Raw genomic sequence first — 27,408 nt, forward strand, 5'->3', positions numbered from 1 at the left:
TTATGCTGCTGAGAAGTTTGACCTAATGGAGTCTTCTCGTAGCTGACGATGCTTCCCAGAGTCACATTCTTCGCCGTGTGTGCGACGCTCAATGGTAATTCTGTAGTTTTTTCTGCACAAGAAGGATTCAAAATAAAGTAGAAAACGATGTCTTTCAATATGTTTGTTTTTCCTCTACAATTTTTACTTTAATTCCTCTCTTTCACCATTAAATCATACTCAGCAAAGTCATGGAGACCTCTGAAAGCAGGGGCTAAAGTTAAAACGCTATAACATGCAAAATAAATCAGGAAAATCTAATATGAAAGTCCTTCACTTGAGTGTTTGATGATGTGACTGCTGATTAACTCTGAAGTTTTCATTTCTTCTTAATTTCAGTAAGTAAACCAGTTTTGAGTCAGTAAGGTTTCATTTGAGATATAATTCCTGAAGTGTACATAGTTTTTATCCAAGGCAAAATTACACCAGAACATGCCACTGTCCAGAAGAGCTGACTACATAGTTTTTTACCTGAAAAAGTAGAACGCTACGAGGATCACAGCCCCCAGAACAGCTCCGACTATGACTCCAGTCAAAGCTGACACTCCTAGTCCACCTGTTTGGACGAGCACTCATTAGTGAAAACAAACACTGCACCAAAATATTGTTCATCAATGTCACACGTGTCATTAACATACATTTACAGGGTGTGTCTGATTTATCGGTTTTCTCAGGGTGGTCTTTATCCCCTCCTTTCAGAGTGAAATGCTCTGTGTTGAATGCTGGCAACAGCTGAAAAGTCCCATTTACACCAAAGTAATTGGCCACCACCTGTAAATGAGTCAGATTGTTGTTGTTATTAAGCTGCACAACACATTCCCAATACGAAGCCTGTTAGAGATCTTAGAGCTTCTTCTTACCTCATAGGTTCCTGCTTCAACATTTATCATGGTCATCAAAGAGAAATCTCCATTTCTATCACCATTGGCATCTATAGACACTTGGCCAGCAATTCCTGCAACCCATTATGAAGCAGCATTATTTGACTACAATCCCAGAAATGTAGAGGGAAAGATACCTCACTACCTCATAGTGCATGAAAAGGTTTTTGTTTTGTTTTCCTTTTTGGCATATTTGTCACGTTTACATCTTTCAGATCACAAAATAAATTGTAGTACTAAACAAAGATTTTAAATAATCTTCCCAGGAGTGACTAACCTACCAAAATTATTCCAAAAGTGCATCGACATCTCCTCCAGGAGGTCACAAAAGAACCTAGAACAACATCTAAGGAACTGCAGGCCTTCATTGCCTCACTTAAGGTCAGAGTTCATTATTCAACAAGACGCAGAGCAAAAATGGCATCCATGGGAGAGTTCCAAGGAGAAACCAAAAACAACACAAAGGCTCATCTCACCAACAAGTATCCTGATGATCCCCAACACGTTTGGGAAAATACTATGTGGACTGACAACCAATGTTCCCTCTGCTGGCACGTCTCTGTGTTGCGCACAAAAAAAAATCTAACCTGAACTGAAATTAAGATTAAAACTTTAACAATTCTGTTCTGCATGTTAGTCAGTGACTGGCTGCTCCCGTATGGGATCAGAACGATGCCACCTTATCCCACAGTCCAGCCAATGATGCGATTCACATTCTAATCAACGTCGTTGACAGGCTGTGACAGCGTCCTTATGTGCCGACACCGGTGTTTTAGCAAAGCGGCTGATGTGGAGTGAAGCCACGTTAATGACAACGTGTACAACCATTGGAGATGTGAGCAGGACAGACGGACAACTGACGGACAAAGTGTGGACTTTATACCAGTTTTTAAACTGTGTTGATCGGCCACGTAAAACCAGAGTTATGATAAAAATATCTGCAATGTTTGTTTTTCTTCCTGAATACTGTCGTTGTTTATATTTACTGCAGGAAGAAACGGTAAAAACGGCGTTTTATAAGGAAAACGCTCGAAAGCCTGTGAGCAAAGACAACACCAAACCCCTCCCCCAGCCTGTGTGTCAGAACAATGAGGCGACTGCTGAGTGTTACAGGTGTTACAGCAGTGATACATCTGCTGCTGTCAGGCCTGCAGGTATCAGGCTGTTGTTCTCCTTCATCTCATAGTGGACAGAAATTATTTTTTGGAGCGGCACAAATAATTTGTGTGGCATCAAATTTGATGCAGAACAGCTGATTGTTCTGTAAATAGTTTGAAATGTTTGTTTAAAAAACGCTTTGGCTGCATTTTTAGGTAAAAGCTGCAAAAAACTCTGTTTGCAAAACTCAGTTACTTTTTTGAAGAAGTAACTATATAATTAATTGCCCAACATTGGTCATTATTTACTGTATTTTGCAGACAGAGTTACAGACTCTCTCCCAGACCACAGACTCATAATACAAGTCAGAGCAAAAAAAATAAAAAAGAAGGTTGTGTTTTCAAAATTGGAGTTCAAGTTATTTTTCCTTCCAATAGTGTTAACATGCTGCAGGTCATGAACAAGATTTTTTTTGTAAGTGGGCTAAAGCAGTTAATTAAAAGTAGTCTAACATAAAGTTGGTTCAAAAACTGCTTCTCAGATTTGTTAGTTTTCTAGAGAGCAAATGATTTCAGAGCGATCATTATCATTTTGCACAGTACCTGCAGAGTCATCAGTCACTGTATTTTCTGTACAATGGTATATTAATGTCAGTGTTAATTCCACGTCAGCCTGATGTTTTTTTACTCCTTTGCATCAGTGGCATTTAAAAGTTCATTCTTCATTGCTCTTGTTTTGTCGATGTGCAGATGTTGCTTTAGAGTTAAGCAAATATGAAGTCTGCAAGTTTATATTTGATCATATACAAAATAACATCAGACTAAATGATGGTCACATAACACCATCTCGTGTGTTTACCTTCGAACGTTCTGTTCCACATACGTGAGGTGATCTCTGTTCCATTCTTCTTGCTGTACCCATTTTTCATGGCTTCATGCAAGGCGATGGTATACAGTAACAGGGCATCATGGAACCCCTCCACAAACATGTTGACCTGACATGAAACAAATTCATGAAGTGACTGTGCTGTTCACATAATCACGATGGCTTTTTAGGACAGATGTCACGATGCTTTGCATACATTTATCTTTTGAAGAACTGACAGAATATATTATCAATTTACTCAATATGCAAATGGTAAATGGACTGATTCTTATATAGAGCTTCTCTCCCACAGTACTCAAAGCTTAATACAACACACAACATTCACACAGCACTTTCTTCTTTGATTTTAAGTGCTTACTAAACTAACATTCATACTCCGATGGACACATCGGAGAGAAACTTAATGTCTTGCCCAAGGATAGTTGACATGCAGACTAGGGGGAGCCAGGGATCGAACCACGAACCTTCTGATCAGAATCTACCTTCTGAGATACAGCCAGACAAAGAGACTAAGTGTAAGTTTCTTGATGCGTGCACAATCATCCAGGTAAGTACATCCCAAAAAGTTGATTCTGTTCATCTGCATCTGTTTTCAGTGGGAAAAACGTTCCATCACTCATCCAAGTGACTTCTCCAGTGACTGAAACCAGCCCACTGAATGAACAGTGGACTAGTTTCATTCGTTGTGCAAATGTCCTGTTTATAAGGTTGGAAACCTGCAGTCAGCTGAGACTAAAGAAGTCACCTGCATGAGTGTTGAAACGTTTTTCCCACTGAAAACATCCAATTATTTCTCTTGGTGGTTTTATTATGTAGTCTTAATCTACTTTTAGAACCTCTACAAAGTATCCCGTTTTAGGAATTTTCTGTAGTTTAAATAGCACTGCGATGTAAAACACATTTGCTTCTGCTAGTCTCTGAAAGAAGTGGTACACACCATTGTATGAAATCTTGCTGCCCCTGGGGCTAAAACTGGGATTCTGACAGGCTCCATAAGTGAGTTAATTCCCACAGACTCCCATGATATCATGGTCCTTGGTCTTTGTCCAAGTATCTTTAGTTTTATTCTGGACTTATGTCTTAGAAAGTTATTAGATAATGAAGGTTCTAATTCCTAAATATGTTATTTTTACTGCATGTGTTTGTTATTTATAGTTCTTGATTTTTGCTGCTTTATTTTAGTTCCTCTTTTGTGTCCAGTCTGTCTCATCTCTGTGTTCCAGTCTCCAGTGTTGCTGATGGCCCGACAATCAGCTGCAGAAAAGAACAAAGTTATAACATACAAAGGTTGAAGTGAGAGTCCACTGCAGCCTGTCTGTACTGTTCATGTTGTATATTCTTCATGTGGCTTTTTTTTGTTGTTGTCATTTTTGGCACAATTTGTTGTTTTTTTTACTTTTTCCCAATTTGAACTTCCCTAAAACCTCTGACATATATGGAAATAATGCTTGGGGTTTTACTCACCAGTTTGACGTTGTACTTGCTCTGAGGGGGTCGTCTAATTGTTGGGGTTATCTGTATTATTGTAGGATCTTTACCTAGACGGGTTTTTTGTTGTGGTTTGACACTATATAAATCAAACTGAATTGGAATAATCTTAACAGCAGTTTTAGTGTGAGCTAATATGCTAAACTGCTATTTTTAACACTAGTCATATATTATTCTAACCCTGGAAAAGTCCTGTAAGGTTCCAGTTATCACACATATTTTTTTAGTTCTGTTCACTTGACCCTCCAAAATCACTACCTAAACCATGAGGCAAACATATCAGCATTTACGCTCAGTTTTCTTATGCCGTACACTTCTTTATTTTAGTCTGATATTGATAGACATACTTACATTTTCACAGTCGTTGCAGTCATGAAGCCCTACTTTTTCAAAAGGCATTTTCATTTCTATGGAGAAGTTCTCAAACTCAGGCTTGACAGTTCTCAGAAGAGTCACAGTGTTCAGAGCAGCGTAGGCTTGCCTTGCATCGTTGTCGTATTCATCACCTCTCTTCCATGAGCCATTGCCTAGAATTTAAGTTTCCAGGGACAAAAAAAAACTACATTTACCAAATAATTTACAAATGTAATGCTTTGCTTGTTACATAGAGCATACATTTACACACAAACCCCATCAAATTAAACCTGTGAAGTAGAACTAAGAACTACTGAGTCTTTCTTTAATCGTTTCACATCTACTGATGCCTCACAAAGAAGAGAACTTGTGCTAGATCAATAAAATTGAATTAAAGTGAACTAAAGTAGTCTGCAATTATTCTAATTTGAATGAATTAAATGGGTAATGTCACTAATATCCATCCATCTATCCATTTTCTTCCACTAATCCAAGGCTGGGTCGCTTGGTCAGCGGCCTAAGCAGAGAAGCCCAGACCTCCCTCTTCCTGGCCACCTCCAGCTCGTCCGAGGGAACAACAAGGCATTCCCAGGCCAGCCAAGAGATACAATCTCTCCAGCCTGTCTTGGATCCCCCACAGGGCTTCCTCCTGTGAGACATGCCTGGACCACCTCAAACAGAAGGCACCCAGGAGGCATCCTTGTCAAATTTCCAAACCACCTCAACTAGTTCTTTTTGATGTGGAGTAGCAGCGGCTCCTCACCCTATCTCTAAGGGAGAGGTAACTCGTCCCTGACCCGGAGCCTCATGAACGCAACGACCACTTCGGACTAAATGATGTTGTTTTTGTGCTTTTTATCACACACACATTTACACATCAAGTTACTTTTTGCACAATGCTCCGTCTTTATGTAGTCCTGTGTTGATTGTCTGTTGTATGTAGCACCATGGCTTCGGAGGAACGCTTCACTGTGTACACATGGTTTTACTGACAATAAAGCCACTTGACTTGACTTGAGTGGGCACTCCATCATTTTCCGTCTGAGGACCATGGCCTCAGATTGGAGGTGCTGATTCTCATTCCCTCACGTATCCACGAGAGGATAAAGAGCTGGACCAGTATTCTCTGACGGGAAAGAAAACTGCATTGTTTCTCCTGTATCCGAGGTTCGACTAACAGACGTAATCTCCTTTCCAGCACCGTGACATAGACTTTCCCGGAGAGGCTGAAGAGTGTGATCAACGTATAGTTTCAGCACACCCTCCAGTCCGTCTTCTAAAAGATGGGAACCACCACCCTGGTCTGCCAGTCCAAAGGTACCACTCCTGATCGCCATCGTAGAGGTGTGTCAACCAAGACAGCTTTACAACGTCCAGTTGAAGTCAGCAGTGCTCCACCAGCACTTGTACCCCTCCTGAGTCGCCTGAGTTTGCCAGAAACTCTTCAAGGCAGTCCACAAGTCTTTTTCCATTGCCTCTCCAAACTCTTCCCACACCTGAGTTTTTGGTTCAGTCATTGCCCGAACTGTGTTCCTCTTGGCCTGTCAGTACCTGCCTCTGAAGTCCCACAGGCTAACCAAGCCCGATAGGACTCCTCCTTCGGCCCAATGGCTCCCTTCACCTTTGTCCACCTGGTTTGGCGATTACCACCACGCAGGCACCAACCACCTTACTTAACTGGTACACACTTTAACAAACCTTGACAGACAATGCCAGTGCTTTCTAATAATTATTTACCTTAAATATGTATGTTAGACACATTTAAGGTAATGGATGTTAACTTACCATAAGAAGAGGCATTAAAGAGTTCAACATTAAAGAATATGCATTTGCCAGTTGTCATCTGTCGTTTGTGTGCAGCCAGCATGATCTCTCTTATTTTTTCTGCTCCCATGCACATAATCACCACTGCAGAGAAAATCAGACAGAGACAAAAAGTCATTTAATAGGCTCATCAGTTTATTTGGACACAATAAGTTATGAAAAGGGAAAATTAATTTAGGTAAGCTTTAGTGTAATTTACGTTAAAAGATAACCCAAGCTCCACAAATAATAGTGAAAATAATAACAATTCAGTCGGATTCACAGTCGGGTGGGTGGTGTGGTTTTGCCACACTTGTATACATTTTTCACACAGTCATCAAATAATCGTAGTTCCTGACAGATTTTCATTCCAAGCACATCAGATATTTAATGCATGTAATTTACTGTGTAGCCAGTTACAATCTTTCTCGATGTGCAGGTTAGTGCTCCACAATAGCATCGAACCCCACATGTCCCAGATGTAATTCTTTTTTGAGGAGCATATCATGTTAATCAAATTCTAACACACATACCTCACATAGCTTCAAATGATGAAAAGAACCATCAAAGTGAAAACAGTAAGAAATTTACTACAAGCCTATCTCCAGCACAGCTGCTGATAATTATTACTGTAAGCATCAGGCCTGATGTGCACGTATACACAGAGCGCTCTGTGGACTATTTCCAACACAAAATGTAACCAGTGGATGTGTGGTGTGTAATCCTGGATGCACGTCACTCTGATTAGAGCCTGCAGATGGAGCAGATACTGGACCAGCTGCCGTCAGAGACAGCTGGCTAAAGCTCATCAGCTGATGGACTCCATGCAGTGTGCTGCTTTTGGGCCACATTGGCACAATCAGTGCTGTTACTTAAACTGTATATTTTCAGTTTAATCAGTCATGTTAGTCAGACACCGTCCTCACATCTGATGGAGCAGATAAGCTTTTAACTTAATCAAGCTGTCTGTACAGAGTGCATCATGACTCATATTTCATTTCAAAATGTGATTCGATCTTCAAGATTAAGAACTTACTGATCCTGCTGGGCTGCTTGATGTCGCTGCACAACAGACTAAGCATTTAGGTACACACTAATGAACTGTAAGGAAAAGATTCATTACAGCAGCCCAGCTTCTTCCATTTCTCAGTATTTGGTGTTCATATGGAGATGTGGACAGGGGCCAGCATGGTACCAGCTGAGCATGCCTGAGAACACATCCTAAAGAGGAAGGTGCTCAAGAGGTATGTTGATCAGATACTGAACTGCACAGCTGACTCATATCAACACAAACAACCAAGTTGTCTCCAGATGTACAAGCTCCTGTTTCTAAGATGGAGTTAATACACTACATAGATGAAACCTATATTTCGTAACCTTTATATACTTAATATAATGTGTTGGTTTACCACCTCAATCACTGCCAGGGGCTTGGACTGTAGAACAACCAGGAAAACACGCAACACATCAACTACACATTTAAATAGTGCTTTTCTACTCTTGCTGAGCACTCGGAGCATTAAGAAGCTGTGTACCGATGAAACACAGTCAAAGCTAGGTGCAGGTTCACTGTTCACTGTGTCTTTCTCAGGAACAACACTCCAAGACTCCTGCACTTAGGGACACACCTCACTTGCTTTTACTGTATGTAACTGTATCCACTGCCACTCATTGTCATTTGATCAACATTATTGGATTATTATTATAATTATTATTGGATGTTTCAAGTTCTGTTGAGTAGTGGACTTCTATAAAATTGAAACTGGTACTGGTGCTTTTCTCCAAAGCACTTTCTAGTAAAAGTCTTATTCGTCCAGTCTCACACGCTTTCATACCAGGACTTTAGTCTAAAACTAAAACAGCTGCACTGGAGGCAACTTATCTCTTGAAGGCAACTTCAGCATCTTGTCTCGGAGGAGCCAGCGATCCTTCTTTCACAACCAAAGTAGTTGCATTGTGCAGACCATTACAATGCAGAGTTTATATGAGTCCTACATTGTTTCACTTGTTATAAGAAGTACCAGCTGCTTGGTGGCCTGACACACTAATATGCCCTGAGAAAAAAGAGACATGTGTGTAAGCAGTAAACCATAACAAGCTGATTAGAGGACGTTTAAGTTTAAACACAACACAACTGTGTCTTTTTCCCTTTTGCTCTTTGGAAAAGCTGTGATGTCCGTGGCACGGGTAAGCACATGCTTTGGTAGACTGGTGCTGAAATGGGAGTCGTATATGTCAGTGCTAGAAATGGACCACACTACGTTTTTTACAGTTTGATTCACTGCAAGTCAGGATCAGTGCTGGATTTGTATTTTTCTCAAAAGAAGAAAGCTTTACACACATACAGTGTGGAGACATTATTGTAGCATCTTTAACTTCAAATATAAAACGTCTTGATCCTGTTGTGATTTGGTGCTGTACAAACTGAACTGAGACATGCTCAGGAGATGCTGGTTCTCTTTGGATGCACTTTCATGTGTAACTTAATCTCAGCGAATAGATGAACACATACAGATGCAGCTTCTTCTCATCTGTCCACGCTGTCCAGTGCATTTGTTCAAGCTCCAAAAAGAACTCTGGAGTTAAAGTTAAAGTGCAGAAAAAGTCACTAAACTATGAGTGAAACAGCAACAGCACTTTGTGAGCAAGTGTGCACACTTTATTCACACTTGTGGAATACTGATTTAATATAAAATTAAATTATTTTACATTTGACTGGTCTTCACACTCCAACACGCTGGGAGTCGGTGTTTCTCGAATGCCTTTGAAGTAAAAACTGACCACTTTTCAAATTGTAATTGTAAAATTTTTATTATTATTATTCAATTCAACAATGCAAAGTCCTCGAAAACTAGGAAAAAAAATTAATCAAATTAATAGAGTTCATATAAAGCACCCTGATTTGCATATTAATTGCAGGAATTTAAAGATAATCATCTGAAGAATTTAAGAAATCCATGTTAGTAAAGAGACTCCTCACTGCTCTGTAGACCGCAGAGCCTTTTCTGTTTACTTTAAATATTTAATGATCAAAATGAGTGAAGTGAGCCGAGGAGGAAAAAGTCAAATGTAACGAAGGATTTTGCTGGGTTGTATAAAAGGGTTTTTTTCCCCTCTGGTGTCCCAGTGATTAAAAATAAATAAACCAACAAACACATGGCTGCACAAACAAGGCTTGCAATTGAAAAACAGTAACCCCAGCGCCCCGTCTAATAAGGAAGATTCAGAGTCTCGCTGGAACATTCCTCACAACTCTGTCACTTAAACACACCTCCTGAAATATCCCTTGAGTCAGTGGGACAAACTTCACCTCAGTACTGCCAGCACTGTAGCACCCTTTAATTACACTGGGCTCTACACACTACTGGCCCTGTATATGCTCTGCAAGCCATTCCACGGGGCAGCGCTTGCAGCCAGCAATATTTCAAAACTTCTGGATTTTCCTTTTTGCTGGAGCGCTGATGCTCGTTACAAATGAACTCAGGAATGGGCCAGCACATGGAGCACTTACTGAGTGCCCACACTGTATTTCAGATGCCCTGTTTCGCCTGTTAGCTTTCGAAATATAACATAGTGAAAATGGGCAGAGGCAAATTGCAATGCCATTTCCATAAAACAACAAGCAGTGATGTTGGATGTGCTTGTCAGACAGGTGAACGGGATAAGGAAAAGAAAGGAGGGTGGAAATTAAATATGTATATGTAGGTCAGTTAAACAGAGTCCTTAAGATACAGAAATCAATATTTATTTCCTGACTAACTGTTTCTCCTTATTATTATAGTCCTGGGGTACATATCACTGTCTGAACCTTGCAGCCTGATTATCAAGTCACTTGTGGTCGCAGAGTCAAAGTGGATCTCGAGTCCTACCGGAGCCCTGGAGGAGTTCTGTCCTTCATACAGATTCAGGATCAGAGTGCAGGTCTCACATGGACTAACAGTGGAAATGAACCAATCACAAGAAAGGTGCTTTATTTTCAGTTTGTGTTAGAATCTTTATGATGTGATGTTACAAAATCATCTATAACAAATAGTTTGGGTTTTTTGTTTGCATATGTTGGGAGAAGCACATAGTTTTGAATTATTGGAGATAAATTATGAAAATTTCAGGGGCGGATCACGCCTCCAAACACGGCCCTTCCGTGTATTTTCTATATATGACCCGCACCCCCGGCCCAGTTCTACAAGCTGTTCGTTCGCGTTGATCCCCCCGTGTTCTCTCATTAGTACACGGGGGGATCTGCCAGGCCCGGGAGCTGCCGCCAGTCCCTATCGAGGACTTCGAACAACCGCAGCTCAATTCTTGATTAACCCTCTCAAGGCAGGTGTTGCCAATTTACAACAGTTAAAAACTAACAACCTGATTACCCCACATACATATTTTATGAGTTTTTTTTACTCAGAAGTACCACTGGAGGACTTGGTTGTGCATTAGCAACAAAAGGTTTAATTTGAGCATGAGAGGGCTAAGCCATTTGCCTTTATATACTAAAACTAAGCTAAAACTAACCCCTAACCCTACATCTTACATTGTAATTTTATTTGCATTTCAAACTGAGTATGAAACAATTAATTTTTTCAGTTATCAGGAAAATCAAACTAAAGGATCAAATTCCAAATGACATCACCTCAAAAAACCAATCAAATCTGAGAAGCTGGATCGTCAGATTATAACGGGCAAAGCTGACGACAGCCTGAAACTGAAGCTGATAAACATGTGATTCACTGCCTTTAATATTCATGGTTTAAAAGCATAAATGAAGCCTTTAGAAAAATAATATTACTCTTCAAATCTGTGCTTCACGCTTCATTCAACATAGAAACATGACACCCAGCTTGACTTAAGGTTTTATTGTACAATATCAGCTCTGGGAATTTGGGACACGGTCTAAAGTAATAACCCAACATGTGGCTCTCAGTCAAACAGAGGAAACATATCAAATCTTTAAACTTTTACATTTGATGAAAATCTCATCTGTGTCTTATTTTTCAATGGCAACACATCTGAGAAAGCTGGAAGAGTATGAAGGAAACTGCATATGTCAACGTTTACCTGAAGTGGGTCTGAATCTAGTGTTGTATACCACAGCCACAGCTCTATCCATAATGCAATTACAAACACACAGGCACTGCTTTTTCCAGACCTGGTGGAGAGAAACTGATGGCTGATGACATATTATTAGTTGCCTACGGTAACCTGAACATGTAAAGAGGAGCAGATGGTGCCCAGGAGGAGTATTAATGTCATGGTAGTGTTTCAGTTTTTGTACTTCTCACCACCATTCCTAGAGGAACTGATGAGCTTGGACTGATGAGCTGAGACTGTAGTTAAGCTGTAACAGTGTATAAACCTTTTTACTCTAACAGTAAAGAAACATTATTTCCTTACTGTGTAGATGGATAAAAATACATAGTTAACATTTTTAGAAAAACACAAGAAACAATGTAGAACCAGGTTTGCAAGCTTTGTTTTAGAAAACACCTGTTCAGTCTCACGTGATAAAATATCTAACCATGGCGTAATTCCTATTAGCAACAAGAACAACAGGAGACACCCAGAGAGGAGGCAGCGTTTAGCATTTAGGATAATATTAGCATATATGTTAATCACATAATTTAACACTGATAATTAATGTTATTGGTTACAGTTTTTTTCAGTCGCTAACAAGCGTTTGTCCAAACAGTTGTCACATTTGCAAAACTCTAAACACAATTAGCACAGCATCGGTCTGTTGTGGCCATACCATTCACACATTTCATGTCGTGTTCACCCAATATGCAGTCAGTGAACACATTTCCACAATGCTTACATTTTCTTAACAGACAAGCTATACCTCCCAACAAAATTATGGACTGTTTTTGTAGTATCTACGAATGTTAACACACAACATCCCACAATCGCAAAAACAATATTCCAAACCTTAGATACAGTATAAAAACCTCTGCCTCTGCAATGATATCAGTACAAAAACAATATCAATATCAAAAACATATCTCAGCTGATAATAAACAAACAATTGAATAATTGACACACAGCTGATTTATGTTGGGTAAATTGGGCCAACCACAGCTTCTTCCATTCTGGCTTAGACTCAGTGGGGTTTATAAGGCAAGACCTTGAGGAGTGATGTTTTTGGAAACAAAAAAAAGACAAACACTGTAATGTCTGGTCGAGGAAGAGTAAGAGCAAGGGGCCCAGGGAGAAGAGCAGGCCCAAGGAGAGGGCAAGGTAGAGGTGTAAGAATGCGTGGTGGTGGCATTCCAAGGGCTGCAAGAACAGTAGTCAGTGATGAAATTCGTGCCACTATCATTGACCATGTAATCAACCATGGTCTTTCACTAAGAGAGGCTGGTGAAAGAGTGCAGCCCAATTTGAGGCGGTCAACGGTTGCCTCCATTATACGCATCTTTCAACAAACCAACAGGTAAGTATTGCATTTTACATGGATTGTTTCTATTCTCACTTGACATGTCAATATTGTCATACAGTAATGTATATGTTGAATTTTTTGTCTTTCTAAAGAATGCAACGTCTTCCACCCTCTGGGGGAAGAGGAAAGCTCCTCAGTAATGATCAGGAGCTTGCCATTGTAGAAATGGTTACTGCAAATAATGCAATAAAACTGCGTGAAATTCAAACTAGAATTGTGGCGGACCATGAGATATTTGACAATATCGATAGAATCAGCCTCACAACCATTACGCGGACATTGTCCAAACACAGAGTGCGGATGAAGCAGCTCTACACTGTTCCCTTTGAGAGGAACAGTGAGAGGGTCAAGGAGCTACGACGACAATATGTCCAGGTATAGTGTATATTCAATCCAATGTCCAGTTCTATAAGCTTTGCACTTTGCAAGTAGGTAACCTACACAATACTAGGTTACAGTACAGTATGGTATACAGTAATAACATGACTTACATAAACTTTGTTTCAGAGAGTTATGGAATTGGAGGCCAACCAAGCCCCTCATGAATTCATATACATCGATGAGGCAGGATTCAATCTGGCCAAAAGGCGTCGACATGGACGAAATGTAATTGGAAAAAGGGCCACAGTTGATGTGCCGGGACAGAGAGGGGCAAACATTACCATGTGTGCAGCAATTGCAAATGCAGGATTACTCCTTCACAGATGTCAGGTTGGACCCTATAATACAGAGCGCTTGCTTGCCTTTCTCAATGATCTCCACCAGCGCCTGGTTCCAGAGCAGGGTCAGGAGGGTGAAAACATGAGGACCTTTGTAATTACCTGGGACAATGTGGCTTTCCATCACTCGCAAGCAATAACAACATGGTTTGAAGTCCACCCAAGACTAGTAAGTCTCTTCCTTCCACCCTATTCACCTTTCCTCAACCCCAGAGGAGTTCTTTTCTGCATGGCGGTGGAAGGTTTATGACCATCAGCCACATGACCAGATGTCCCTCCTTGAAGCCATGGATGCTGGCTCCAGGGACATCACAGTTGACGATTGCCAAGGGTGGATCCGACATACCAGGCGGTTTTATCCCAGGTGCATCGACTTGGATAACATCAGATGTGATGTTGATGAAAACATGTGGCCTAACCCTGAAGATCGCAGAGATTAGATGCAAAGTTTTTGCCTTTTTTTAGCCCCCCTCCCCCCTTTTTATCTTGGCTTTTTGCTGTTGTTTTTTTGTTCAGAATGCTCTTGTGTGTTTCATGGATATTTTGTTCACTGTAAGCAATACTGTAAAACTTTCTCTGTCCTATCATACCGTGTTTCTACTGTACCTCCTGTAGTAAACAGTAAAGAAACAAAAACTTGTTTGCTTTTTACTGGAATGCTTTTGAATGTGAACATTACTGTACATGTGGACATACAGTTACCAACCAAGACATTTCTGGTGTCAAAATGGTGGATTGCATGTTTCGCATGCAAATACCTGTAAAACTGAAACATAAAAGTCTATGCAGTTTTTGTAATGTCAATAATAGCCAGTATTTTGAAACCTGGTGTACTTTGATTGACTGCATGTACCTTGTGAAGTGAAAACAAGTGTTATTCTTTGACAGACTAATTTCATTTTGAGTCAGATTCATAGTGTTTTTGTACAGTTAGTGTGTGCAGAGAAAGATGTGTTCTGTTTTGAAATGAAGAGTTAGTATATATTTAACAAAATGTATTTTTGAGAAGGAAATTATCCATTTGGCCAATTGTGTTTTGTAGGTGTGAGTCTGTGTTAAGAGTTTAGAAAAGTATCTGAAGTATGGGTAGGCGCTTGTTAGCGATTGAAAAAAACTGTAATATGTGCTCTCCTAACCAGTTTCACATAAATGAAACTCCTGCAGACAGGTTTGCTTGCCACATTTATTGGTTTACAAATTTTCAGTCTATTGAGGCTTCATCAGGTATAGGGTAAGGCAAACGTAAGGCTATAGGAAGCAACACCTGTAGAGCAGGTATTGCTTCCTGGATGGATGGATCATTTTTAAACTGTTGCAGTTTAAAAATGTTTAAAAAAGTTAGCTTGCACTTCATGTTGCATGAAGTGCAAGCTAACTTTGGGCGATACGTAAACATGTTCCAACAGAAAATCATCAGTTGCGTTTAGAACATAGAAAAAGTCCAAACATGGACGAACTAATTGCCAAATTGCACACTGGAGGAGAAGGCGCAGATAGAAATGGACTGTTACCTCAGCGAGGAGGTTGTAGACGGAGAAGACGATCCACTTGTTTGATGGAAAGTACATGAAAAACGTTGATGTCACACATGGCACAGGCTGTGTACACCAGCCACAAACACACCTTCAGAACATGTCTTCATCACCGCTGCTAATATTGTTAACCACCTGTGCACGCTGCTGAAACCTGATGAAGTAAACATGCTCGTTTGCCTGTCACAGAATTTTGTTTAGGGGGAATATTTGACCTTCTTTTCTTGTTTGTTTCAGTATTAATATAGATACTTTTTGGATTATGTATGTATGTATTTATTTATTTATTTGAGACACGCCGAATCGCACAAAAAACGTAGCTTTACGTCAGAGATTTCTTTTTATGATCGCTGCAAGAGACATTTTGATTTTTTATTTATTTGTTGTTTGGTCGAGTGTGTCATACAAACACTGGAACGACCTGTAAACACGTTAGTGGAAAAAAGAAGCCAGTTTCTGTCACAGCGGGACTGAACAGACTCACGCGCAGGCTCTGAATAGAGAACACAAGAGTCTTTATTTACAGCAACACCAGGTGATCTATTTACAAACTGGGGAAAGACGGGCTCCGGGGATCCGCACACGAACGGGGGACAAGACGCTGGAAGTCCACACACACTCCTAACTCCACACTCCGTCCACGCTCCACGCCTCACGCTCCTCTTCACACTCCACAGAAAACACAAAAGCTCACTCCAAACTTCACTCACTTCACTGTGTTACCTGAACTTCGCTCAGGTAACACAGGGGTTGGTCCAGGGAAGTCTATTCACAGAGACACGGAAGGATCACTACGGGTAGATCGCTAAGAAAACACGAGAGTAAGCTGAGCTGGGTTTACACTGACGAGAGTCGGCAACGGTCCAGCGACGAGAAGCACGGTGCTGCCATCTTATAAAGGGACTGGAACACTGTCGGGTGATGAGCCACAGGTGTGTGATTGCGACCAGGTGCGTGAGCCAAAGGCAGGAGCCCACAGGTGAGCTCCACCCAGGCGGAGGGAAAGAGAGGGAGGGAGAGAGCAGGAACAAAATCTAAACAAACACACATGTAGCCACGATGAGCCAACCAGGTAGACCAGGGGTCGGCAACCTTTCTGATGACGAGCGCATCTAAAATCTCCTCAGAGGTCAGTGTGCCATATGGTTGCATTAGTAATACATTTAATAATGCTCTATATTAACAGTTACGCACTATATAGAACCACTTTATAGAATCATATTTGTCCGCAGATGTTGGCAGCTGTCAGCGAATAGTTATCAGCTATTTGGAAACAAAAAAGACTTTTTAACCATAACAACAAATGAACTGTACAACAGAAAATACAAATGCTATTTATGGTCTCCTCACAACAATGATAAGAAAAATAAACTGGGCCAATATGGCATGTTTGTTATCTCTGAGTGGGAGACCATGTGATCTCTCCTCTCCCACTCAGAGACACAGGTCTCCCAGTGTCCAGCATTCAGAGGCTACCTGAGGAGTCGTGTGAGAGACAATCTGCTCACACAGACATGTAGAGCCAAATACTGTCAATAAGGCCTCTGCAATGTTCTGAAGACAGTTAAACTTGTCAGATAGTGACGTCCAGCAGGTGAACATGCAGCTCCATGAACACACACAGCTGTGGATTCCAGCTGCATCTGTAGTTCTGCAAACTTTGACACCACAGAGTCGAGGTTTTTATTTCAATCAGCTGCATTTTGATGTCATATTAACTCAGACAGTTAATGCGAGACAAATCCAGCTGCTCATTAAAGCTTCTGGTTTGATCAGAAAAGAAAACATTGGTCCAAACACCTGAAAGTCCCAAAAACACATAGTGAATTCTGTCTCGAGTCTACGGATGTATCCGTGTATCTCCGCGGTGCTGATGCTGCGCTGAGCGGAAAGCTCCTGAAGCTTTTGAAGTGTCGGAATGTAGAAAGCTAACAACGTCCCTCTCACCAGTAGCTAAGTTATTTTAACCCAATTACAAGTTGAATCTGGTAGTTGGGGTTGTTAGCTAAGATACCGTCATTAAGAAGCAGCACAACTAATGTGTCTATGCGAGCTGATTTGCGATGTGCACCGCTGGCGTGGCCATTTATTTTCTAATGCTCCTTCTCAGATTAACTCACTGCGTGTCGTGCGCAGGGCTGGACTGGGACAAAACATCACATAAATATTTAATAACAGCGAGACATTTTAAATGAGAATAAGAAAGTATATCTTTGTGCCCCCCTCTCCCTGTTAATGCCCTACCTGCCCCCCTGGCAAAACTTTGCTTGATCCGCCCCTGCACAGTTACCAGCTGTCAGCTACACAGAAAAGGATCCTGGTGTTATTTGTCTCTCAGAAACAGTTTATAACTTCAACTCTTTCATGTCACCTAAAAGGTAAACCAACTCTACTAACTAACATTATGAATAAAGTTCACTATCAGTAACTTCATAGCACCACCCAGCTGTAGAAACTCCATCATGCTAGCTAGCACGCAGTACGAAAAAGTCAGCACAACGAAAATAAACTCCACCTAAACTTGGTTCATATCTGACCCAGATAGACTGCAGGTCATAACTTCTTACCTGAAGTTCAGTTCACCTGACACTCGGACCGGCGGCCGCCTCGCGTCTCTCCTCCTCCTGCCTCCCCTTTCTCTCATCCACCAGCTGGCCTCTGTGGAAGAGTTTTTTTTACACACCGGCCAGCATCTGGCCAATCCACCACCTCTCATTGTTTATTCCATTACAAAAAAAAATCATCAGCCCATAAAATCGAAAAATCACCATCGGCCCACCGAGCAAATGCCCGGTATCCCGATGGCCAGTCCAGCTGTGGTCGTGCCATTTGTTAACCCTTCGTGTGCCGACTGTGGCACGTGTGCCCAGGGGTGCCGACCCCAGGGTAGACACAGGGACCCTGACAGTTTCTCTTTGTTTCCATTATTGTGGTTTTTATTTATATATAATGCTTTTTTTCTGAACATAGGCTGCTGCTGTTCTTTCTTTCTGTTATGAGTCTGAGTAAATGAATCTCTGCATTTGGGCACACTCTGAGGAGGAGGCTGTTAAAACAGTGCGTTTATTTACTTCTGTTGACTGCTTCTGTTAGCTTCAACCACAAACTTACTCATGGACAAATAAATAAATAAATGGCTCTTGTAAAAACTATCAACGATAGGGCGGCCTATCGTCGATATATTCGCCCAATCACCCAACCTTAGTGCAAGCACATCACAAGATATTGTGAAATATCAATATCTACAGCCTGAATCTCATACATTCTACAAGAGCCTGAGGTTATGGTTAGGTGTGGAATATACGGCTGGAACATTTGTTACCGCGGGAGTGTCATCCTAATCCATTTCATCCACAATCCGGCAGGTAGCATAGGAACGTGGAAGGTCACCTTTCGCGTTCCCATTGAATGCCTCGGGACGTGACAAATTGTCGGTATATTACGTGTCGTGAGTGAGAACGGGCTGAGGTCATGAGCTACCTCCACCAGCTGAGCCAAGGCAGCATGGATGCATGCTTTCATATGTTGCAACAGAATTTGAGACCAGACAATATTTCTTCGGTCATCTAACGGAAGTCTTCTAGCTAATGGAAGCACCTGTCATCTTATTACCTGATATGGGGGACAGGTAACATCTGAAAATAACACTAACTCTATTTTGAGTGATTTCATCAAAATGTACTAATTGGCTTTCATGAATAATAAAATGGGATTACCTGTGAGACAGCTTTACACCTTGACTCTTACTGCTGAGCCGTACTGTTGGAATATATGCAGACTGTATTCTGATGCTATCAAAATAAGAACGGTCTGTTCTGAAAAGCACATCAAGCGTTGGTATGTTTATGCTGTTCTCCATTAAAAGTTAAGGTAAATTCACAACAAAAGCAGATTAAAGGTTATTAAAGGATAAACCGACCTTTATAAATATGGGTCTTTATAAATATAGTAAAAGAACACAAAACTCAAAATACCACAACACAAGAATCTGATTCTGTGGCTTTTCCAAGTAGAGACATGGATGTGAGGTGGTTGTAGCTTAGGAGGTAGAACAGATCATCTATAAATTAGAACAGCGGTCCCCAACCCCCGGGCCTCGGACCGGTACCGGTCCGTGAGTCGTTTGGTACCGGGCCGTGAGAGTTGAGGCTCAGGTGTGAAATGTCTGGTTTTCAGGGTTTTTATCGGTTTTCGGCGTTATTTTGTTATCGTTTTTATCGTTTACTCTGTTTTCCTGGGTCTTTTCACGTGTGCTATGAATAAATCTTCTTTTTTTCAGTACCGGTACTAGTTTTATTTTGTTATATTTATCCGCGACACCTCACGTGTCCGTGAAAATATTGTCGGACATAAACTGGTCCGTGGCGCAAAAAAGGTTGGGGACCGCTGAATTAGAACATTGGTGATTTAATCCCTGGCTGCTACAGTCAGCATACCCAATGTCTTTGAGCAAGATCCTATCCCCAAGTTTCTCTCCAGTCCATCCAGAGAGGGATGTTGGAAAGTAAACCCTTAACCATAGAAAAACCTCATGAATGTGTGAAAGAGATATGTTGTATAAAGTGTTTTGAGTGCTCAGAACCAGCCATTTACCATTTACCAGTACTACAGATAAGAAGCTAATGACTCGGCAAATCCCTTTGAGTAAGAACTTTGCACTGGGAGAAAGAGCACCTTTTAACCGGAGCTCTCTGTCAAAACAAGCCTCAGTGAGGGCAGGTATTTGACATTTGAAAAGTTGCAGCATCAAACGAGAAAGCAGAGAGATAAGCACAGAGAGTCTAACCACTAACAGCATAAAGCACACACAAAAGTCTGTACTAGCTGAGGTCTTAATGCATCGATCATCCAGGTAAGGATATCCCAAAACTGGACGTGGTGTTTTCACAAAATGCTTTTCAGTAATGATGGGAAGTCCCCCAGCAGCCGGAGCTTATATCAGAATAACTAAGCTCAAAGTCACCATCACTCAAAAGGAAAGACTGAAGCTCGATTTTTAAAGTAGATGACTATCTCCTGGACACCTAAAGGCTTTGAATCCCATTTTATTTTTGGAAACTGCGAGAAATGCAGGACAGTATGAGGTCTTTAAGACATAACTGACCTGATCATTCAGGACTTGATACTGGATGGAGAAGGATTTTAAATTTAATTTGAGAGTAAGTCAGTAAAGAGAAGCTCATATGGGAGAAATATGAGCTCTCTTTTTAGTTCCTGTTAATATTCTGCCTGCTCTGCTATTAGAAAATGGCAACCAATACTACATTTGTCATGCGCCGCGGCGCGCGTGCACAAAAAGGATCCAGACGCAGACACCGCGCTAACAGAAAAGACACGTTATTGTAATAATGAAAGGCGACCCGGGAAAACTAGGGAGCAAAACAAGAAACTAAAAACCCAGGGAAACAATGACACGAGGAAGCCGGGATCGGGACCATGGGAGGGATAGAACGGGACCGTGGGAGGGAAGTGTGGCAGTCCGTGAGCAGGAAGTCCGTGGGGATAGCGAATAGGCCAGATGATGCACCGAGTGATCCAGTTGAGCCGGAGGACAGGCAGGTGGCAGACGCCGAGTAGAAACCACTGTGGGGGTGACTAACGGACTGGCGTGGAACATCCGTCAGCGCCGGGTTAAGTAGATCTTCGTGTAGTCACTGTGATGGAGAGCAGGTGCGCCAGTGATGGCCCAGCCCGGGGGTGTGGCTACCCGAGCATCACGCATTCCACAGACACAGGACCACGGACCATGACAACATTATTATTATTAAGGAGTTTCTATTACTGAATGATCCTATTAACGATTGTCATTGGCTTCAGTCTGAGAGTCACTACTAAGCAGCATATTAATGATGCTACATTTGTGCACATTAATTGGATACAATGTGGTCAAATGTCTGTGTTTGTTGTATCTCCCCTGTCTGTTGTGATCAGTGCTGGGGTCGTCATGTGTTACACACATTACACAACACTGTTCTTCAAAGTAACGCAGTGTGTTACTTAATTACTACCAGGAGAAAATAATTCATTATGCTACTTGTTATAATAGTGTTGCATTTCTCCATAAGATGACCTGAAACACATTTAAATCCAAGGCTACAGTCCTACACAACAGCCTGTAACGTTGAGTTGTGTTGCGTGGTGGAGCGGAGGCGGCAAAACACCTAGCAGGCTAATCGGAAGAACACACACTCACGCTGGTATCGATAATCCACGGTGGTTCTTTAATACGCCTTCTTCAACAACCATATAAAAGCCCGGCTGAACGGCTGCGGCTCAACAACATAACGCCCAGCGTTCATACAACCCAAGCGTTGCAAATAAAACAAAAAAAGGTCTGGAGAAGAAAACATAAATCTGTCCCTCGTTAAGCACAAGCGTGAAGGCACGTGTCCTCATAATCCCGGAGCGAGAGAGAGAGACCAGTGGCACACACTGATGACACCATCAACCCTCGACTTGGGTGTCTTAAAGGGACACCACACCATAGTGGCTGTTACAAGCCCTGCCCTAATGAGGACACACACATGATTTTTCTCTCAGTATTTAGGTATGAACAAACACAAAGCAAAGATGAAAATCAGAACAAACTTTATCACCACAGTGACTCTAACTTAGAAAGAAGAACAGGTCGAAACAGAGGCTGCAGTCCAACTGCTCACCTGTTTGTCACCTGTTGAAGTTCAGGCTCTGGCTGCTGGGGTAGGGTCAGCATTCGCCCACTCTAACATCACTTGGCTAGCTTAGCATTAGCATGGCGTCTGTGCAGATAGATGCAGCTTGCACTTTACCGTCGCGTTCTCGTCCTTTTATGTAGTAAAATAACGTCCATATCCATGCTGTAGACTGCAACAGACTGAAACCAGCTGATTGTAGCTCGAGTGCATGTCACACTGATAAGCAGACTAACTGTTAACCCGAACTGAACTACTGCGACTCAGCTCTGCAAAACTGAGTCTCATCCCTACTGTTTATACAAGATATTTGGACATTATTAGTGTTTTAGCAGTAATAACTCACTATTTACCACAGACGTCATCATTTTCTTATTGCTGATCAAGCACCTCTGTGCTGTCAGGTGAAAGCAACACCATACAGCAAAAAATAACGAATAATATGTAATTATTATCAAGTTGACCTATTCCTGTTGGTGCCAGGACACCACTCTGGTTTGTTTGGGCCCATCCTGAGCCCTGGTGATATTTCGCAGTACAATAGTTGCTTTGCAGGCTGTAACGCTGCACTGTGACAGGCCAACAACACCATTTATAAGATCATGTTGGCAGTTGTTTTACACTGAAGTAGTTGTTCATCTTGAACAAGTTGTATAATATGCAACAGTCCATGTTTGTGGGCATTTCTGTTCTTCTGAACTCTCCATACAGAGTTTTGTGTAAAAACTGATCATTTCCTACAAACATGACTATGACATCATAACAGATGAGAGTAGCAACTGAGTGCCAGCACGGGGAAAAGCTGAGAGCTGTCACAGCATCATCAGACATGATGCCTCTCACTGGAAGCTAGTTAGGAAAGATTTACATTTCTTAGAAAAGCCTGCTGTTCACATTGGTTATTGATGTTTTTGTGTAGCCACACATGAAACATGGAGGAGCGTTCAGCTCTGCCCACTGCTCGGCTGTTGAATCCCATAAAATATCTCAAACTCATGTCTTGCTATCAAGTACCCTTAGCCTCTCGTCACCATTTAAAGTTTATCACAGGCAACTCTGTATGACACCGGCGCAGCTACTCTGATATGGTTCCACTTCCTCAGGGCTGTCATGACCACAGCAGCGGTGCCAACAACCTGCTTATCAGTATTTTAGCCTCGCGCTTTAAGCACATATCACATGGGTTCAAATGTGTTGAGTGAGTCCCTGGATTGATTACTGGGTGGCCCTATGATTTGCTGCGCTTCATTACCATGCTTTATTTACCAACAGTAATCCCACTGGTTTAAATGGTTTTGGCTTACTTTACTTTCCATTGGCAGTTTTTAATGGCTCCATGCAAAAACACCTCTGGACACACTCGCAGAGAAGAAGCTGTGTGACACAGTGATGAGCAGTGAAACACAGTGATACAGCAGCAAACAGAGCAATCGTGTAGAAATGACAGCATACACGATGCTAGTTGGCTGGTGTGGTTCAAGGTGAGTTGGAAATGTTCCTGGAGAGAAGAAGGAGTCCAGATTGTCAAGTGAGAAGCAACAAAACCATTAGACACGAGATGATGGACCATGCAGACAGCATGCAGGATGTTATGTAAGTCTGTCTAAGCAGTGGAGGCAGTGGGCGGGGTGAGGACAAACAAACACACACATGCCTATCACCACCGATAGCTTGTGCTACACGAGGGATGTTTGCTTGGATCTGAAAAGGAACAGGTTGAAAAATCGCACATGTTTTCAGAGCTGTGAGGAATCACTGCAGAAGCAGCAGAGCTATATCTGACAGGGTTTCTCTCAGTTACAGGACAGCTTCCTTCTGTATTCATCTTAATTTTCTAAAAACACCAGAGATCTTTAAAAAGCTGGGATTATGATTGGATACATTATTATAGATGTTACATTATTTACTGTAGATAGTGCCATGCAAAAGTATTCGACCTCTTTCTGATTCCTTAGTTTGTTGCATATTTATCACACATGATTCAGATGAAACAAATTTTAATAAGATAACATTGTTGGTTTTTAATAATGATTTCACTGTAAGATTAAACATATCAGATGGACTTTGAATAGGCCACTAAAAAACCTGTTTCTTAAAAACTATTCAGAGGAAGACACTCTGTGTGTGCTGCTGCAGGACATGAGTGAGCAAACTGACATTGTCCTAGAATTCATGGTTCCACTAATTACATCCAGATCCTGAAGCATGAAAGCAACCCCCGACCATCACACCACCACCACCATGTTGGACTGTTGGTGTGATGTTCCTGTTATGAAATGCTGTCTTAGTTTTACATCAGCAGTGATGTCCACAGACTATTTCCTCCAAAAATAATCAAACATCATCGTGAGATGAGCCGGCGTTTCTCCTGGAAATCGCCCGTCGATGCCGTTTCGCTGTCTCTTTCTTATTGTTGAATCACAGGCTTTGACATTAAAGGGGTGTGGCTAAGGAAATTAATAATGATAATGGATTGGATTTATATAGCGCTTTTCAAGGCACCCAAAGCGCTTTACAATTCCACTATTCATTCACTCTCACATTCACACACTGGTGGAGGCAGCTACAGTTGTAGCCACAGCTGCCCTGGGGCAGACTGACAGAAGCGAGGCTGCCATATCGCGCCATCGGCCCCTCTGGCCAACACCAGTAGGCGGTAGGGTAAATTGTCTTGCCCACGGACACAACGACCAGGACAGAGAGCCCGAAAATCGAACCTGCGACCTTCCGGTTACAGATGCGCTTCCCAACCCCCTGAGCCACGGTCGCCCCAAATTAAACCCAGGTCTTAAAAAATGATGTGGTTGATCACATGACTCATGATTTATCAAATTGGGGCTTAGGGCTGTTCGATATAACGATATATATCGGATGACGATATAAAAACGTCTATCGTTTCATTTTACCCTATCGTTTGTTTCGTGGTGTCGCAAAATAAACTGTTTACGGCAATATTTGTTCATGGTTCTGATGTCGCTGTAGTTATTATTAGTTTCTTAAAGTTCTCTCTTTCTCTTATATTTAATATAACCACACTACGATGGACAAGCGCCTGTTTTTATGCGTTGTCGTTAGCAACAACGACAGTAACACCATCGCCTGTCCGCTTGTTTTCCACATAAACCTTTCACAATAAAGCTCAAGATCCTGTTGAGACTTTTCAAAATAAACTGAATCACGTGAAAGAATATGCAGAGAGTTTACGGATGAGAAGCAAAAAAGAGCCACCAGGTGCTAAAAAATAAACCTTAGACTCAAACGTTAGAACAGGCTTCTCCCCGCAGCACGCCATGTAAGAAATACTCACGCAGCAGTTACAACTTATGTCTAAAATGTGTCGTTTCATGCATCGGTATGATAGATACTCGAGATCCAGATACACGACGCCCAGCTGGAAACACTTCAGCTGCCCGAGATTCACAGAATTTACAGAAAATGTTACATTTTTGTGATTTATATCGTTATCGGACGATAGATGTTTTACAGCGGGATATGAGATTTTGGTCATATCGCACAGCCCTATTGGGGCAATTACTTTTTTTAATACACAGGACCAGGTGGGTTTTTTAAATCATCATTTAAAAACTGCATTTTAAATTTGTCTAATATTAAATTTGTTTGATGATCTGAAACATGGAAGTTTGAGAAATGTGCAAAAAAGTGAAAATGCTTTTCATTGTATTGTCTAGTATCATTTCTGAAGCACTGCCTTTTGTTATGTGAATAGTGTAGTAAGAGAACAGGACAGAACAGTGAATAAGAGAAAACATCTCTCACAGCTTCAGGTTGCTTATTGTGTCTGATAAAACATTTAGTTGATTCAGTGAGCTGTCAGTTAATCCCTGTGCATGAGCAGATCGTGCTGCTTTTGGTAATAATGCCATTTATTGCGTGTACTGAGAGGCTGCTGTGGAGGAGGAGATTAAAAGAGCCACAACACTGACCGAGTTCAGACTGCTGAAGCTGAAATGGGCTGAAACGTGAAACTTGGATAGTTGTTAATGTACAGACTGTGAATACTAGTGTGACAGTGCAGGTATATACTTGTACTTACATTTGCTGGCAGTGGCTAATTTAGCCCATTACGATTGTTGCATTCACTGAAATCTGCTGTAGAGGAGGACTATGAGTGCATGTACAAACTGATATGTCAGATAAATGCAGGCTTGTGAAGGGCACGTCAGTGTAGGGCTCATTGGTTTCATCAACTGAAACTCGCTGGCTTTCATACAGAACACAAACCATATATAGTCTACACCGAGCTATGAATGATGGTTAGCTGTCAGCCAAATCCAGTGACGATGAGCTAAAGTCAAGACTTATTTCAGCTGTCATTAAGCACACTGTAGACACCGTCTAATTAAAGAGTAAGGAAAGCTGCTTTACCTTCCATGTCACTGATGCTTCGCAGCAGCTCGTCAGTGTCCAGGGGTTTGTCATCAGTTAACACATAGCTTTCAATGTTATAGTTACTCATCAGATGGTATACTCCTTCTAACGTGAAGTAGCAGTTCCGCTGCTCCCGGTCGTCCTCGAAGACCAGCAGAGCGCTCCTCCAGGAGAAGTGTTCAAACATCGCCGTGAAAGTCTCTGCCATTTTCACGTATGGCGGGGCGATGCGAGTCAGGTGGGAGTATTCTTTGTTCTTGTTCGCGAAACCTGTGGCCAGGGCACCTGCCGAGATCACCGGGATGTTCCAGTGGGACGCCAGCCTTACCACTGCCGCAGCCTCGTACTCGCACACAGGACCCAGGATCAGGTCGGGCTTCTGTCCGCAAGACCTGTCCGCCAATGTGAAGAAAGCATCATAGAGGCAGTCGGAGTTTTCAAACTGGATGTTGAAGTTGAACCCGGAGTACTGACCCCCGTCTGCCTTCAGCCTCTTTTGTGCGTAACGGATCGCCGGTGCGACTCGTTCATATGAAAAAAGATAAGAATTATTTTGTGGCAAAAATACCAAAACATCTAAGTCCTCGGTCATGGTGTTTGTCATAACTGGGCTCAGGGCTACCAAGAAATAGACACATAGTGTTCTCAAATGTGGCATGGTAGCACTTCCTCTTCAAGACAGACAGCCAAAGACTTTTAGAGAAATATTCTTCCAATGTTCCTTCCCTCAAGTTGGCTCTCGGCAGCGCACATAGAGCTGCAAACAGAAAGCCCTCTGTCGTTAGTAAATGCCTTAATAGTAAATAACTGTATTTGTCTTTTGGAGAAGCCAATCTACCAGAATGGGTGTGTTTTATTCTGCATTTAGAGTCGCTTCCCAAGCTCCTGAACCTGTTCAAACTATTTTCTCAACAGTTGATCGTGCCAGGCTCGGAAATTCTTCCAGCTCAGTCAACAGCCATCATACACGCTGGCTCCGGCCTGGAGTTTAGAAGCGTCTTTTCAGGATTATTCATGCGTCATCGGAGCGCTGCCCACCTCCTTCTTAAAGCTACACCGCTCCCGAGCGCACAATGAGCCACTTCAACGTAGCGTGACTTAATGCGCTCCAGTTAATGC

At 41.8% G+C, this 27,408-nt stretch overlaps 1 protein-coding gene across 2 annotated transcripts; it reads right to left on the minus strand.

The window, feature by feature from the left end:
• Positions 1-26,947, minus strand: npr3 (natriuretic peptide receptor 3). Of its 2 annotated transcripts, none has more exons than XM_085367751.1 (8): positions 26,287-26,947; positions 6,531-6,653; positions 4,743-4,918; positions 2,877-3,012; positions 900-994; positions 684-810; positions 511-595; positions 1-112 (listed from the first exon to the last, which is right to left on the minus strand). In XM_085367751.1, exons 1-8 carry the CDS (start codon positions 26,945-26,947, stop codon positions 1-3), a joined length of 1,515 nt encoding a protein of 504 aa, XP_085223877.1. The 2 variants fall into 2 exon arrangements, with proteins under 2 accessions (XP_085223877.1, XP_085223876.1); XM_085367750.1 differs by having other exon boundaries at positions 678-810.
• Positions 26,948-27,408: the final 461 nt, after the last annotated feature.

This window comes from Diplotaxodon limnothrissa, linkage group LG12 (genome assembly GCF_057381915.1).
Source record: "Diplotaxodon limnothrissa isolate DT_005_m linkage group LG12, D_limnothrissa_male_GT1.1, whole genome shotgun sequence".
In the NCBI taxonomy this organism is placed as follows: Eukaryota; Metazoa; Chordata; class Actinopteri; order Cichliformes; family Cichlidae; genus Diplotaxodon; species Diplotaxodon limnothrissa.

Bases quoted from the DNA above. Each gene is read 5' to 3' on its own strand.
- npr3 (XM_085367750.1), bottom strand. From the start codon at position 26,947: ATGCCACATTTGAGAACACTATGTGTCTATTTCTTGGTAGCCCTGAGC. The intron at 6,654-26,286 runs GTAAAGCAGCTT...TTTTCTCTGCAG, and splicing joins AAGCATCAGTGACATGGAAG to TGGTGATTATGTGCATGGGA. The intron at 811-899 runs GTAAGAAGAAGC...ACTCATTTACAG, and splicing joins TTGAAGCAGGAACCTATGAG to GTGGTGGCCAATTACTTTGG.